Source organism: Lissotriton helveticus, chromosome 3_1 (assembly GCF_964261635.1).
Source record: "Lissotriton helveticus chromosome 3_1, aLisHel1.1, whole genome shotgun sequence".
Classification (NCBI taxonomy): Eukaryota; Metazoa; Chordata; class Amphibia; order Caudata; family Salamandridae; genus Lissotriton; species Lissotriton helveticus.
The window spans coordinates 659,325,417-659,342,977 of NC_136061.1; the positions used below are offsets into that span (position 1 = coordinate 659,325,417).

At 47.7% G+C, this 17,561-nt stretch overlaps 1 protein-coding gene across 2 annotated transcripts in view; it reads left to right on the forward strand.

The window, feature by feature from the left end:
- The window catches only part of ZBTB8B (zinc finger and BTB domain containing 8B), a 64,056-nt gene that overhangs the window by 11,225 nt on the left and 35,270 nt on the right, over positions 1-17,561 (forward strand). For both annotated transcript variants that reach the window (XM_078680727.1, XM_078680728.1), the window contains exon 3: positions 9,349-9,527. In XM_078680727.1, coding sequence (XP_078536853.1) covers positions 9,349-9,527 — 179 coding nt within the window. The remainder of the gene's footprint in view (positions 1-9,348; positions 9,528-17,561) is intronic.

The window sequence follows — 17,561 nt, forward strand, 5'->3', positions numbered from 1 at the left end:
CAGAAACACAGGTCTAAAGATGAGCAGCACTACCTGCGCCAACCTTGGTGAAATACTACTACTAATTTCAAGTAGGTGCTAATTGTGAACTGCATTCACTTTATTAAATATGTCCTTCTGTAATGAAACCGGTGCTATGTAAAGGGCTCTGATACCCAATGTCTCAGGTCTAGTTCGCACGATATTAAACTCTAAAAATAATAATAAATAAATAATGCAAAGGGGCGAACTGTGCTGGGAATCGAGATAGTGAGCTCCCATCCCCCTTCTCATCTGTAGAGTGCCTCAAGGTTCATCCTTCAGGCCAACCTTCTTCAATGCACACACGACTCCTTTGGTCATTGTCGTACGCGCTCACGGCATCAACATCCTTTTCTTCTCCGATGACTCACAACTCATACTTTCCTTCTACTTCACCAACTTGATGAAGTCCAACTTTCTCGAGCTGAACACCAACAAGACAGAAGTAGTTTTATTCAAGAACAACACCTCACCATGGAACACCACCTGGTGGCTGAATTTATTTATTTATTTATTTATTTATTTTTGACATTTGTAGAGCGCAGCAAATACCCGTAGGCGTCTCGGCGCTAAAAATCATCTGTCTCCTATGTATAGTCATCGCCTCACAGATTGAAGAGCCATGTCTTTAATAGTTTTCGAAATTGTTGGAGTGACGGACTCGTCCTGATGTGCTGAGGAAGGGCATTCCAGAGTTTGGGTGCAGCCACTGAAAAGCGGCGGTCACCCCAGGACACTGTTTTTGTTCGAGGAATTACTAATTGGTGTAAGGTGGAAGAGCGTAACTGTCTGCAGGGTATGTAGGGTGTTAATTGGTTTTTGAGGGCATGCGGTCCTTGGTTGTTAAGTGATTTATAAACTATGCACAAGGACTTGAACTTTATTCTTTTGTGGATCGGTAGCCAGTGGTACTGCCTGATCGTATCTGAAATGGGACTGAACTTAGCAGTTCCTGAAATCAGTCGTGCAGCCGCATTCTGAATGGACTGTAATTTTTGTATGACCCTGGCCTGGGCATTAAGAAATAGCCCGTTGCAGTAGTCTAGTGAGGACAAGACTAAAGCACTGACCAGTGTCTTAATTGCTGCCTCCGGTAGAAAGGGGCGAATCTTCCTGATCATTTTCAGTTTAAAATGGGCAGTGCTGGCAATTTTATTTGCATGGTCCAGAAAGGTGAGCCCGTCATCAAAGATGACTCCCAGATTCCTGACTTTGGCTGTTGGAGTGGGGGGTGGGCCAAAAGCTGCTGGCCACCAGCATGATGACCATGCTGGGAGGAGTGGTCCAAAGATGACTACCTCAGTTTTTTCCGAGTTCAGCTTGAGGCAATTTTTGGTCATCCACTCTCCTATTTCCAGTAGTCCCTGTTTAAAGTTTTGTGCCACTTGTCCTCCGTCACCCTTGATGGCCAGGACCAGTTGTGTATCGTCTGCGTATGACGTAAGGCTCATTCCATATGCCCTGATGACATGGGCAAGGTCCGACACGTATATATTAAATAGTGTCGGACTAAGGGATGAGCCTTGGGGGACTCCGCATGGCAGCGAGAGTTGCGCAGACTGGAAAGGTCCAAGGGTGACTGCTTGAGATCTCTCTGCTAGAAAGGAGGCAAGTAGGTCTCTGGCATGATGTCGGATGCCCAACTTTCCGACACGGTCGACCAAGATGTTGTGGTCAACCGTGTCGAAGGCTGCAGATAGATCCAGTAGAACTAGGATAGCGGTACCTCCTTGGTCCCGGATGGCTCTGACATCGTCAGCTGCCTTAATGAGGGCCGTCTCGGTCCCGTGGTACCTCCGAAAGCCGAATTGGGAGTCGTCGAGCAGTCGGTGTTTTTCTAAAAAGTCTGATAGTTGGGACTTCATGGCCTTTTCGACCACTTTGGATAAGAATGGGAGGCTAGCAATAGGCCTGTAATTTTTAAGTTCTTTTTTATCTAAGCAGGGTTTTTTTAATAAAGGTTTCAATAAAGTGTTTTTTAGGGATTTTGGGTAAATAGCCGAAGACACGATGGTGTTACAGACTTGTGTCAGCACAGGTATGATGGACTCCATTACTGGTGGTAGAACTGATAGAGGACAAGGGTCCAGGGCGGAACCACTTTTGATAGAGGAAACAATAGTCCTTATGTGCTCATCTGTGAGTGGGGTGAAGCTTGAAAACTCATTAGCTGAATGTGCACAAAGGGGATCCCTATTAATGGTCGCGGTTTTAGAGGCAAAGGCCTGATAAATTTCATCCACCTTGGTGAAAAAAAAGTCTGCCAGAGCGTCACAGAGAGCTTGAGACGGGGAGGGGGTGAGGTCAGGAACATTGCCTGCCAATATTTTCGTAACTTCGAACAGTTGCTTACTAGAGTTCTTAGCTTGATCAATTTTATTTGTGTAAAAAGTTTTTTTTGCTTTAATGATCATGGATTTGTAAAGGGCCAATGAGTCTTTATAGACTTTCTTGCTGTCCATGTCATAGGTTAGTCTCCAGCGCCTTTCCAGATTCCTGCTAGTCTGTTTTTGCAATCTTAGCTCGTCGGAGTACCATGGAGCGGTAGGTTTGGATCTATTCCTAGACAGTAATTTAGTGGGGACTGAGTTCTCCGTTGCGTGAGCGAGCCAGGTCTGGAATTGTGATGTAGCCGTGTTGGGGTCAGTGGACACCGTGGGACAGGTTTTGGCCAGTTGCGTTTTTAACTCTGTATGATTTATGTGCTTCCAGTCTTTGAAAGTGTTTTGGTTCCTTATCCGAGGTGTTTTAGGTTGAGGAGTCTCGGTGGGGATGTTGAGTTTGCCAAAAATAGCGTAATGGTCAGTCCACAGCATAGGTAAGGTGTTCATTATTTGAAGGCCCTCAACATTTGAGAATATAGCGTCAAGCGTGTGGCCAGCTAAATGTGTGGGACATGCGACCAGTTGTTTTAACCCTAATATTTCCATGTCTGTTACAAGGGAGGATGTATCAGTTTGGTCGGCTTGGTCTAGGTGAAAGTTCAAATCACCTAGAACTGTGAGTGTTGTTTCTGTGGCTAAGGTTTCCAGCATTGTGTTGATATTAGCAAGGAAGCCAGTCTTTGTCCCAGGGGGGCGATAGATCAATATTCCCTTGAAATTGAAGACGGAGCAGAGCTTTATTCCGAATTCCATCGCTTCACAGGATGTAGAAGTGATGGGGGTTACTCTAACCGTGAAGCAGTCTTTGGCTATGATGGCCAGTCCCCCTCCTTTTTTTTCCCAGCTCTATCATGTCGATAAGCCTTGTAACCCATGGGTACTGCCGTGACCATATCTGGTTCTGACGACTCATCTGCCCAGGTTTCGGTGACAAACAATATATCTAGATTATTATCGGTAATTAGGTCAGCTACTTCCTGGCTATGCTTGCATATTGAGCGGGCATTGATAAGGGCAAATAGAAATGAGTCGTTTTTAGAGGTGATCGGCTGATTGGTTTGAGCCTGGGCACAACATAAAGGAATAGAGAGATGACAATGGGTGCATAAGGCACTGGGGGCATGTGGGACCAAAGATGGATCTAGTATGGGGCAGCTTGGGTCTTGTGCAGGTCTAAATTGCAGTAACGTCGAATGTGAGTAACCGGAGTGGGGATGTAAATCCACCGGTCGACCAGGGGTCGTGGCCCTAGGCCCGGTCCTGGCGCGGACGGGCGCAAGGCGGGCCCGTCTGAAATGACTTTTCACCCACACCCACCACCAGCACACATGCCAGGATCCTCTGGATCATCATTGACAGTAAACCGGACATGACTGCACAATTCAACGCCATCATAGCAACTTGCTTCTGCACCCTGAAGTTGCTGAGCAAAATCTTCAAATGGCTACTTGGCAACATTAGAAAAAACATCACTCATGCCCTTTTCATCATCAGCAAACTGGATTACTGGAACACCCTCTATGCTGGGATCTTGAATTAACTCACCAGAAGACTACAAACCATCCAGAACTCAGCAGCCATACTCATCCTAACCTTCCACTCCGAACACAGACCACACCTCAGTTACTCCATTGGCTCCCAATACATACACACGCTCAGTTCCAACTCCTCACATGTTTACGGTGTTATACAACACAGGCACGACTACTTGAACAATCTCATCACCTTCCATCAACCCCCCATACACTTCCGCTCTGCAGGACTCCTACTAGTACACAACTCGCAATAAACAGATCCAGAGGCCGGGCCTTCTTGTACATTGCTCCTAAAACACAGAATGGCATCCTATGAGACATCAGCTCCTCCTCTCTTCTTGAGTTCTGCAAGAAGCTGAAGACCTGGCTTTTTTGGGGTTTTTTTTTTTTTATTGATTTCAAAAGATTTTATTAGAAAGAATTTTTTTTTACAAACACAGTACAGAGTAGACAAAACGAAGGCAATACTGGTCTTACTGTCGCTACAAGCATAACTATTGATACATTCTGGCTTGCTGACACGCTTGAATGCTGGTTATACATAATCAACTTATATCCTTGGTGGTTCCTCAACGTTCATATGCGTTGCCTCCGTCGGTCGGAAGAGACAGTGTATAGAGGTGAGTAGGAGGAAAGGCTAGAGGAAGAAAGAGAAACGGACGCGAGTGTGGTGAGTGGTAGGTTGCTTGACTACAGAGTTTGCTGACGGGCGGCACCAGGGGGGGGTGGGTGTGCCAATGATGGTGTCTGGCAGTGCTTTGTGTTCACTGCGGTTTTTGCGAGTCAAGGTATTTGTCCAGGGAGAGCCACATCTCGTTGCCCGGCCCCGCTTGGGGTGTTTGATTTTTTGTTATGTTGTCTGCTCCCCTTAGGAAGGTGACCCAGTTGAACCTGACTTTGAAAGTGGCTTTTCCCGTGTCCTTCCAGTTAGAAAGGATTGTCTTAGTTGCCGCCGTGAGGAGTAGGTCAATGAGGCTCCTGTCATTAATAGAGTGTATCTCTGGGGCCATGAAAGCGTTTGTTATGCTGAGGATGTGTAGTTGTGGTGTGTACCCCGTTACTTTATAGATGAAATCTCTTACTTTCCCCCAGAATGTCTTTAGTTTAGGGCAGTGGATGATCATGTGTACTAAGTCTCCTTTCTGTTTCTGGCAGTTCCAACATAAACCGTTGTTTCTGAGCCCAACAGCCGCTAGGCGCGCCAGGCGTCCAGTACGCTCTGTGTAGGAGCCAGAATTTTGTTTGTGCTAGTATGGTGGTGACTTTGTTTCTGCTTGCTGAGGACCAGAAGTGTGCCTTTTCTCTCTCGCTAAAATGCCCGGAGTGCAGCGTTTCCCAGTATTCTATGGCCTTCCTGTTTAACCTAGTTGACTTTGCACTTAGGAGTTTATATAGGTGTGAAGTTTGGTCCCCAATTTTGTTGAGGTTGGTCAAGTATTGGTGGATTGTTGGGACTTCTTTGCTGAGGCCTGCTTTGGTGATTGCTGCCTTTATTTTAAGAAAGTTATATAGTTCTATGTCTGGGAGGTCGTGCGCCCGTTGTAGGCTGGTGAAGGTGGTGAGGGACCCGTGTTCCTCTAGTTGGGATGGGGTAGAGATACCTCGCTGGGGCCGAGAGGCTAGGGTAAGTATGCTGTTTTTGTATTTTATTTTTGTGTTGAACCAAATGGATTCCCATTTTGTGTTCCTTATGCTCCTTTCCATTCTTTTGTCTACAAATAGGAGGGCGTTTTTGGTGTTTCTGAGAATTGTGTTGCTCGCCTCTGGGTGTTTGTTGGCAGTGAGGAGAGCCGCTGGGTTGAGACCACCCAGCAGAGCTCTTTCTAGCTCCAGCCAAGCTGGCGTATATCCCTGTTCAGGCGTGAGCCAGTATATGCCTTGTCTGGCTAGGCAGGCTGTCTGGAAAGTCTTAAAGTTTGTGATGTTAAGCCCACCTTGGTCCTTTCTGAGCCTTAGTTTCTGGAGGCTTATCCTGGCTTTCTTACCCTTCCAGAGGAACGTATTTATCATGGTGTTTAGTTTTTTGTGAAACTCTTCTGTGACTATTAGTGGGAGCATGCTTAGCAAGTAGTTAACTATGGGGGTTATCATCATTTTTATTGTTTCTACCCTGCCCCACCAGCTGACGTACTTCTGGGACCACGTGTCTAGCCTGTCTTTTAGCTTGTTTATTATTGATTTTTCGTTATGATCAAGTGTTGACCTGAGGTCCCTGTCGAAATAGATACCTAGGTATTTTAGGGCCCCTCCTTGCCAGTGTAGTCCTGAGGACCCTATAACGTCCTTAGTGGTGTGAACTTTGAGTGGCTTACATTCGGACTTGCTTCTATTAAGCTTGTACCCGGCTACTTTTGCATATTTGTCGATGGTATTCATCAGTGCTTCTATCGAGGGCTCTGGGTTCTCTGTCATGATGAGTATGTCATTAGTTTGACTGTGTTGCCTTTGACCGTCATCCCTTTTATCCCGGCGTTGTACCTGATCATGGCCAGTAGGGGTTCTAGGGTCAGTAGGAACAGTGCCGGGGAGAGAGGGCAGCCTTGTCTGGTTCCTCTTTCCAGAGATAGGGCTCTGATGTGCCCCCATTTACTACTACTCGGGCTTTGGGGTTTTTGTATAACGCCATCACCATTGTCCTATACTTCTCACCTAGGCCGAATTTCTGCATGCGTTGAAAGCCTTTTCTGCGTCCAGCGCAATCATTACCGCTGGTTTCGTGTTGGCAGAGGCGTGGTTTATTATGTGGCATAGGAGTCTCGTGTTGTCTTAGGATAGTCTGTTTTTAAGGTAGCCCACCTGCGTCTTGTGGATGAGGCTTGGGAGCTGTGCCATAGAGGAGGCCATTAAAGACTACCTAGAAATCAACGACAAACCATGCACAGACAAAGGAGTACTCTGGGACGCCGTGAAGGCCACAATCAGGGGCACAATAATAAGCATCAAGTCTAGAATGAACAGGGACAGAAACAAAACAATACTAGAACTAGAGAGACTGATCAAAGACCTGGAGATGCACCACAGCGCCAATCTAGTCGACAAAAACACACTGACGACCCTAACGAGGAAAAAATGTGAACTTAATAAGATATTAAGCGAGAGGGCCGGTACATGGATAAACAAGTACAAAGCCATATCCTCTGTTCAGCAAATAAAGCAGGTAGAGCCCTTGCATCATATCTTAAAAGTAAGCAGAGGAAACACGCCATTGCTGCCATGACAGACTCCAACAAGACATCCCAAACAGCCAGTAAGGAGATCCTCAGGGTCTTTAAAGAATTTTATGAGGAGCTGTACAAAGAAGACAAAGATCTAAACTCGGATGGGGGGAGCTGCCCTCCTGGGCAAGCTGAACCTACCCAAGCTAACAGAGGCTCAACGTGCAACCGAAGACCTGGCTTTTTGATTAAACCCCTGCACTGGGCAAGGCTAGGTACACGCACCGCCAGGTTACCCTCACAGATGATAGCGCGCTTAACAAATACACTTAACATAACAAGTCTTGGGGTCCATTTTGACAGGGGATATGGTGGGGTTTGGGCACCACAGTTACCGGATTTTGCTCACAGTGCTTTCAGAGACTTCATCTCAACAGCCCTTGGCAAGGTCAAAATGACATTTCGAAACAGTCTTTAGGCCAGCCGAGACTCTCGCTGAGTAAGCCAGCTCTTTGGCTGGCCAGAACATGTTCAAAAGTAGTGGTTCACAGATTGTCTTTCTGTAGCTCAATCGAAACTGTGGGTTGGTGAGATTTTCAAGCTTCTGTTCTCCCTATCCATATAAACGATCCTAATCTCCCACCACCTCGTTCTGTATTACAGGCCAACTGCTGTTACTAATAGCGGTGGAATACCACTGGGTGTCACTGTTGTGCTATATAAATTATCATCGTTGTCTGTGCTGGTTTAACAGGCGTCCTAGTTTGTCTTTACAGCCCTGAAAGTTTTACTCCAGCTCTGTACCCCCAACTCCACATGGGAGCGGTCCAAGACTTTATAACTAAAGTAATTTAAGGCATTTGTAGAAATGTCTGTCCCTGTCTAGCCATGCATTCGCGTTCAGAGCCTCCATTGGTAGCCATTTTATCAGTTTCATATACCAAGCGTTCCCACGCAGTGCTGGCCCCATCAGCCCGTGCATCATGCTGGCCTTTTTTTTTTTGCTATGAGGAATTCAAGGCTGATAAACGTCTTTTTGGTTGACCCTTCTTTTAGTGAGAGTCTGTCGCTGAAATTAATTTTTTCAGGAAACACATTCGCTTCTGTAAAAGCAGTTGATGTGTCTATTGCCGCGCGTCTGAAGGGACTGTTTCTTCTATTGGAGAAGGACCGAGACCGTCGTGCATATGGTTGTCCCCTGCCTGGTGTGCGCAGTACACAAAAAAATCGAGGTACTGGATTGCGGCATCAGCTTGTGTTCGTTTAATATAAATATACTCCCTTAGTGCACCTTGCCGTGTTCGCTGTTGTGAGCGAGTGACTCCCTATTCCGACATGCGTGCTGTGTACATACTCCAGGCATCCTCCATAAGTATTCTTTATGCAGATAACTGAAGGTCTGCATTGTTGTTTTGCCACCGCACCCTCGGACTACACACACACCTTCCCCAGGGTGTTCATCCCAATAAAGCCGGGACTCCTTAGCCGGGACTTCCTCTGACCATTCTGTTTGAATTCTAAAACCTTCTGCTAGTTTTATCCAAATACCTTTCAATAAATATATATGTTCCTATCCTGTCTATTGGTAGCTGTTCATGAAAGGGTTTGCGGTTTGTTTACCGATGGAATAACCACACTGTTATGCAGATTAGATTGGACTGCGTGGCGTGCGCATGGGTTGACCATGTGGTGTGAGAACAGGGAGGCAGCTCCCCTCAGTGGTCACTGTGGGTTCTGGCACTAGAGACTTAGCTGTGGAACCCGTCTGTGTATGGGCATGGGCATCGGAAGACAGGCCCTTAGAGATTAACTGATGAGTTAAGCGCCCCCACACCCACCGGAGGCGGATGTGACTGACCTTCAATATCTGGGTGCGGATACATGTTTTCAGGCCTCGGAAAGCTTCGCCAGGGCTGACCTTGAGGAGTCAACAGCTTCAGCAAAACCATGTATAGAAGTGTGAGCAAAAGGCGGCTCTCTGTGAATTTACTAAAGAGATGGCCAAGGTAGGAACTAGGGACCTAGCTGCAGGAGCTCTTTAAAATATCCGGACACAGAATGACACCTGGTTTCACCGCTGAATTAATTAAGTAAAGCTTTTAATACTAAGATGCTCCGCCTCCTATCATTCTTTCTGTGGGAGTGGTCATAGGGGGTTTCCTTAATAAGTGACGTTTTTACATCTGTTCATGGTTTCTTCTTCGATCTCCCTCCCTTTACGGTGTGTTTTTCTCTCTCTCTTTTATTGTAAAGGGGAGGTTCTTGTTGTTCCAATAAAGCTGCATAAGTGCCCGTTCTGCCCATACACTGCCAAGCAGAAGGGCATTCTGAAGCGCCACATCCGCTCCCATACCGGTGAGAGGCCATACCCCTGCGAGACTTGCGGCAAGAGGTTCACACGACAGGAGCACCTACGCAGTCATGCACTGAGTGTAAGTCTGGGGGGTTAGCATGTCAGACATTCAACTGTGGGGTCGTTTTTTGTTAATAACGTATCGTTTCAGTCATTTTGTATGACTGGGTATGGTTAATGCAAGCACTGAATCCTGGTTTTGATAACAGCAGTAACCGGTAGTAAACACCATGGTGTATCATGTATGGCCAATGGCAGTATCAGTGTTTTCAGGTGGTGTACAGCTGCACTCATTTTTGGGAACTGAGAATTATCTCTCATCATCACCGTTTGATCCAGAGCAACAGAGACAAAGGCAGCAAATGGAAGAGAAAGACAGAAAAAGTGACAAAGGGAGAAAACGTGGATCAATAAGAACCAATAAGAGTGAGATGAAGAAACTAAGTGTAGGGTAGTGGAAGCAAGCGGAATGAGGTGGTATCACAACTAGTCAGCCTCGATATTTGGTCACCTGTATTTATTTACTGATTTATACAAATTATTCACAGGCCAATGGCTGCATTTAACGTGTCGAAATAGTATGTTCTGTAAGTCTCGCTCCCCTGCCCTCCAGCAGTGCCCCTCTCGCTCTCTTCCCATGCTTCTGGTCTCCTTACTCTCTTGAGCATGAGTGAAGCATGTGCTGCCGCCTGTCCCCTCCCCCTAGCTGTGCGAGCAACTCACGGCCCTCATACAGTTTCTTCTTTCCCATCAATTATGTACACCAAGACCTTTTGTGGTGTTGGAACAGCCGCAGTTTATTCACATCATAAGTTGGTCCACACTTGTCATGATGACATTGGTCATCAACATGCTCATTTCTGGCTTATCATGGACTACAACGTAAGGCATTTTCATAACAGGTTACAGTGTACATCCTTTACTTTATTACGTTTTAATAACCATAACTTTCCTAATCCTGCAATGCATCATCCTTACAGTCATGATGTCTCTTCAAGGTTGTCATAAATCACTTTCACACTGCAGTGACAACTCTCCTACTGTCACTTACTTGGTACAGCGGGTCGCGGTTTCGAGGCTTCAACGTGCTACCCAGTGTCTGGCATTGCTGGCCTCTGGCCATGCCTGGGGTGCAAGTGCTGTGTCCGCCCAGGTCTGACCCTATCTTACCCTTTTTGTCTGCCCTCAAGTATGCCTGCCATAATTCACCCCAAGGACCTTGTCTGGGCACTTGTCTCAAGAGTCCCTTCCGTAAGGCCTCCTAGGAACCTTGTTCGGGCAATTGCACTTGTCTCAAAAGTCCCTGCCGTAAGGCATCCCAAGGACCTTGCACATTTAATGCCTTTTGTGATGTTTATTGTTAAACCTCATGTCTCCCCCACGCTGGAGGTGGTTTACCGACCACCAACAGCTCCCCCACGACTAGTAGATCCAGCAGCTCGAGTATCCCTAAAACATTCAGGAGGAACATGTCAATCACTCCACTGGGCATATGAACCCTGTCATCCCCGTGGAAAAAAACAGAGGAAAATGTACATGACTCCTGCAGGAGGTCGGGGCCTCGCCCTTTTAACCTTGTGGTGCACCCAGCGGGCCCCGCCGATTGGTTGTTTCAAACCAAACTGACCAATCGGCGCCTGCTGTTTTCCTGACCTTCGTTGCAGCCCGCTTTCGTTACCACCCCCTGGTAGGGGTTTGTGGCAGGTCCCTTATCAGTATTGCTGCACTTCCCCGGCCCACGTGCTATCTAAAGGACCACTGCTATCTAAAGGTTCACTGGATTGATGAACCCTTGTCATCTGAGTAATCCCAGAGGAAACACTCAGAGACTAAGGCACATGACTCTTGGTGGGGTAAAGGGTGCATGCCTTTATAACATTGTGTCGCACCCAGGAAGCTCCCCTCCGATTGGTTGCTTGAAACCAAGCTGACCGGTCGGCGCCCAGCGTTTTCCCAGGCTTAGCTGCTCCCTGCTCTTGTGACCGACCCCAGTAGGGTTTTGTCGCTGGCCCCTCACCGGTCAGGCTGGGCCTCCCCCGTCCGTGTGCTATGTAAAGGACTGGTGATCTCCAACATTGCTGTACCCAGCAGAGACAGTGAGGTTTGTGTATTTGCCCTTAGAAAAGACCCATCTCAGAAGCCCTGATTTCACTGGAATTATGCAGCAAGAAATGGCAATTATGCCGTGTAAATTATTGTGGTGTGGCCGTATTACTAGTTTTTTCTCATCTTGTCTTTGTTGACCCCCACCTGGCCACAGACTTCCTCCCCATCCTATCTGTACCGTTTTTCAATACCACCATTGTTGACTGAAGGGAGATCGGTTGAAACCTCAGCACAGACCCAGCGCTGTGTGTCGACGACCCTTTGTAATCGCTGGGTAGACCGGATATGCATACTAGTAGTTATGTGACAGGTGTGGTAAATCCATCCTTATTTGGCAGTTCGCTGAACAGCCTGACAGCAGTGGCCTTGAATGTAGTTTTATGATTCAAATTGTGCTACACTTTTTTTTGCCTAGTTTGAGAACTTTTTGTGTGGTGTTTTCACTGTTTTACAGTTTGCAGTGTTGCACAAATACTTCAAACACTGCCCTTAAGTTAAGCCTGAGGATTAAAAGAAGGTTCTTTTTTTACAGAGGACATGAAGGCTCATATTCATATGGCAAGATCCATGGGTCTCAAAGCACCTAAAAGTAAATGTGACCTCCTTGCCACTCTTTCTGGAGTCAGTCTTTTAGACGATAACCACGACTGACCTCCCAAAACTCGAAGAGTAGAGATTACAAATAAATGCAAAGCGTGTTAGCCAAGACAATAGTGACTTGTTGAGCTGCAACAACTGCTGCTGCTCATTGACCCGCCACAATTACAGTATTCCCTAACCACTTGTTCATTCATAGAATAATAAGATAGAACGTGTGTGCCCCCTGAGATAGGGGCACAACACACCGCAAAAGGATGTTCTGTGCTGCCAGCAGTTGCAGCTTGGAAAAGATTTTGCTAGCAACGTTAACGTTTGAATAACTCTTTGTATTATGCAATTTAGGGGCAGTGAGACATTTTATTTTGTCTTTCTTCTTTGGAAATCAATTTGCGGCTGTTCCAAAGAGACTGTTTGTGATTTCTCTTGGTCAATAAGGAACATTCTTGATTGCTAGAAACTGTTTCACTTTGAATTTTACAATCACTCCATTCACTAACACAATGTATTCAGGCAGAACACTGACAAGCCTATAGAGAGATCACCTTTTCAAATCCAGTTCAGGCTTTTAAAGGTACGTCTTATGGCTGGACGACAAAGAAGATGGTCGTCTAGGTCCGTAGCTCCGCGAACCTGAGGAAAACTAAGGCGATTTAAACCAGCCAAACTCGAGGTATAAACCCGAGAAAAAGGAACCAGCGAACTATGAAGATAAGGGCTACAAAGTGGTAAGAGCCGGAGATCTCGAAACAGGCTCCAACAGCTAAACCCAACTCTGAAGTGCTACAACAACAGAGAAGAGAGAAGAGAGGCAAGATGGCGACCGGACAGAGATAGGGGGAAGAGACCAGCCGAGCGAAGTGGACACTCCCAACGAAGCGACAAGCGAGAGGTGAGAGCGCCAGCGGCGCGGAAGAGAAGGGGAGAGAAAGAAAAGAAGCGCCGGAGAGCTTGTTGAAAGAAGCTGTGAGCAGAAAAGGAGAAAGGCAGATACGGGAGGCTTAACCAGACGGGACGCACCTGACAAGTACGTCTGAGCACTTAATGGTGGTAGCCCGGTAAAAGAACGAAAACCGGAAATACCGGGAGGCGGCAGCCATTGCGGGGGCGGAAGCGGAGGGGTAGCAGCGGAAGCGGAAGCGGAAGTGCACAGCCCGAAAGGAGGAAGCGGAAACGAGGTGCAAGGCCAGGCACAAAGAAGGAGGACGGTTTCCAAGAGCAGGCCCCCCCTCCGAGGCAGCGACGAAGCGCACAAACTGCAAGTGATCACACGAAGGGGGCAGAGGAGCCTGCACGACCCCGAGGCAGCGCCGAAGCGCACAAACTGCAAGTGAACACACGAAGGGGACAGAGGAGTCGGCGCGAACCCCCCCCCCAGCTAGCGCCGGAGCCGAAGCCCACACGCCGTATACGCCACAATCAGCAGATCCTAACAAGGAGGGAAGACAAAGAGCACCGAAGTCCCCCCGTTAAGAAAGGGGCACAAACATACAAAGCAGCGCCATCCAACCCGCGGAGGCTCCCCAAAAATAAATAAAAACGCTGCAGCCTGCATTTGAGATACCGCGCAAACGTGCAAACAGCGTGTTAAGGGGGAAATTTGGCAAACAGTCTGGCTGACCAACATAAGGAGGGACGGACAGACGTTCTCAGCCAACACACAGGGTGCGCACAGAGACGTGAAGCGCCTAAAGGCAGCGATGCTAAAAACCCCAATTAACAACAACAAGAACCAGTAAAAGAGACAAGTAAGGGCAACAGCCTAAAGCCCCCAACTGAGGCGAACGAAGCAAGGCAAGGCAAGCGCTGGAGGGGCAAGTACAAAAACAAGACCCGGCACATCAAAGCACCAAGCCAGCACACAAGGCAACGGCATCAACTGCAGTGCAGCAATCCACAGCAACGCGCCAAAGGGGCAGGCTGGTAAGCTATTTGGCGACTAATCGGGCATTCCAGGCGAACGAGACAAAGCAAACGCTGGAGGGAGCAAGGACAAAAACAAAGACTCGGTGTATCAAAGTACCAAGCCGCTTCCGCTACAATTGTGTAGTGCAAGCCGCAGAACAGGCACAAGCCAGACTGCTAGCTACTACAAGGAAGGTAGGCGAATCGCGAGGCCTGGGAAAATCACAGCCGCAGAAGATGGCCGATGTGAAAAACACAAACGACCTGAAGAAGCTAAGGAAAGACAATCTGGAGTCCCCCGCGAAGCTTAAGACGGAGACAGCAACACTAGAAATAGTGCTGAAAAGAATCAATGAAGTCAAGGATGTTGCAAGAGAGACTAAAAAGACAATCGATAACATGCAACTGGAACTGGCTGCAATCCGTGCTGACCAGCACAACACAAACACCAGACTGGAGACGGCAGAGAGTAGAATAAGTGAAGTTGAAGACGCAACAAGCAAGAATATCAAGATCACTGAGGAGCACGCAAAGATAACCAAGATACTACAAAAGCAGCTGGCGGAGCAGGACGACAGGGCCAGGAGGGGTAACATCAGAATCCTGGGAGTCCCAGAGGGTCTGGAGGACAAAGACAAGTCTTGCGCAGCAATGCTAGAAGACATGATCCCCAAACTCACCGGCCTAAACTTTGGGAGGCAGTTTGAAGTCAACAAAGCATACAGAGTACCAGCGGGAAAACCAGCCACGGGGAAACCTCCGAGAGCGATAATCTGCTCCCCACTAAGAGCTGACCACACTGACGCGATCTTCGCCTTCGCCAGGAAAAACCAGAAGCTTACATGGGCAAGCAGCAAGATTGTGCTCACACAGGACTACTCGAAAACTACGGTGGAGGCAAGGAAAGGCTTCCTAGCCATGAGAGAAGCTCTGCGGAAAAGAAACCTTAGCTACTCTTTCGCTGGTCCTGCCCGCTTTAAAGTCACGGACAACTGGGGATCAACTGTCTACGAGGACCCAGAGGAACTCAGACGCTACATGAGAGGACCACCAACCGAGGAGATGGAGGCGAGAGGCCAAGGCCAGGGCCAAAGCGCCCCAAAAAGAAGTGCCTCACCAAACAATGAGGATAAAACAGACTGAAAAAACACTATAGACGGAAACAGTCCCTAAGAATCTACCTCATAACCAAAAACTCAGAACCACCTCAGGACTCCCGGCTTGGGAAGCTAAGAGACCAAGGAAAAAAAAACAAAAAAAAAACACCAGCACCAAACACACGCCTACCTCACAACCACAGCAAGGAACTCTACAGAGCAAGCCTGAAGAGCAGGGACAGAACTAAGGAACGCGGGATGAACCATCCATGGATAATGCAGAAATGCATCACCAACTACCTCAGAAACCCCAAGACCCACATCCTAACAACCAACGCCAACTGCAAGAATTGTACAAGCTTTATAGACAAGGAGACTCAGAGACTAAAGACTAAAGAACAAGCGAACGATGAACACTGAAGGAATAAGAAACCAGCAACCTACCTCAGGGAAGATGCGGAGCAAAGGAACTTTGTTGTCGCACACCCACTATGCAAGTAAGGGGGGGTGGGGGGAGGGGAGGGAGGGGGGCGCGGAGGGGGGAGGGGGGTGCGAGGAGAACACACATGGGCTGATACTACTCTTTTCTCTTTTTCTATCTTATCACATCTATCACCTATCCCTAGAGAGCGCACAACGGAAGACTGAACACAGCACCAAGATAGGCACACGATCGGAAGCTAACCAGACTAACAGCCAGCCCAGACAAAACGAGAGATGACACACATTCAGACCATAATCTCACGACCGACATCAAGATAGTGTCGATGAACGTTAAGGGGCTTAACCACCCAGTTAAGAGAAGGAAGGTCCTAGACCACCTGGCCAAGCTTAAGAGCGACATCTACGTCCTGCAGGAGACAAGACTAGAGGAGGGGGACATAGACCGCCTGAAGGCCAGCTGGATAGGTCAGGTAATAGGGTCACCTGCAAAGAACAAGAAAAACGGGGTGATAACAATACTCAGCAAAAAGTCGAAACTTACACTAGCTAAGTCAAAAGGGGACACAGAGGGGAGATTACTAGTCACCAGCCTGCTCAGAGGGGAGGAACCCATACACGTGGCAAACATCTACGGCCCCAACACCGAGGATAGGGCTTTCTGGGAACAGACTAGCAAGGAGTTGGAGACACTGCCACTAGGAGAGCTGCTAATAGTTGCCGGGGACATGAACCAGGTCCTAGACCCAGCCATAGACAGACACCCACAAAGACACAGCCAGGGTACACAGAAAGGCAACACACTGCGGAACCTATGCACAAAACTAAGGCTCGGGGACCCATGGAGACTGCAAAACCCAGACCAGAGAGAGTACACCTTCTACTCAACCCCACACAACTCCTACAGCAGAATTGATTACATCCTCATATCAGACACGCACACGCACCTCATAGACCATACGGAGATAGGCCCAAGGGCCATCTCAGATCATTCCCACATCTGCCTAACATTGACAGGCAAACACAACGAACGGCCAACGCGTAGATGGAGATTTGATGATGACTTACTAAAAAATACAAACAGCAGTACTGAAATAGAACTAGCCATAAAGGAATACCTCTCAAACAACGACAGCCCAGACATAGATAGGGAGACCCTATGGGACGCGCTAAAAGCAACGGTGCGAGGCACGATAATAAGCATCAAAGGAAGACAGAACAGGGAGAGAGGCAGGAAGATAACTGACCTGGAGAGAGAAATCAAGACACTGGAATCAGGACACATAGCTAATCTAGAGGACAGGAACACCCTCACGACCCTAACAAAGAAAAAATACGAACTGAACAAGATCTTGAGCGAGAGGGCAGGGACCTGGGTCAACAAATACAAGGCAATTAACTTATGCTCAGCAAATAGAGCAGGGAAGGCTGTGGCGTCATACCTCAAAGGTAAGCAGAGACAACACACAATAGCAGCTGTCAGAGACAGGGCAAACAAATCACATACGACGAACAAAGGAATACTTGACACTTTCAAAGACTTCTACGCGAAGCTGTACAGGGAGGACGAAACACTAAATGTAGATGGGGCAAAGACCTGCTAGATCGCATCACGACACCAGAGCTGACTGAAACCCAAAGAGAGAGGCTGGACACTGAAATAACAAGCGAGGAGATAGAAAGAGCAGCCAAAAGCTTAAAGGATAACAAGGCCCCAGGCCCAGACGGATTCACAGCCAAGTTCTATAAACACTTTATCGCCACACTCAGGCCAACAATGACATCGGTATTCACAAGCTGTGTACGCAAGGGGTGTATGACTCAATCGATGGCAGAGGCCAACATCATCGTAATCCCTAAGGAAGGCAAAGACACACAATACCCCCAAAATTACAGGCCAATTTCACTCATAAATGTGGATTGTAAGATATACGCCAAGATCCTAGCAACCAGACTCAACTCATACC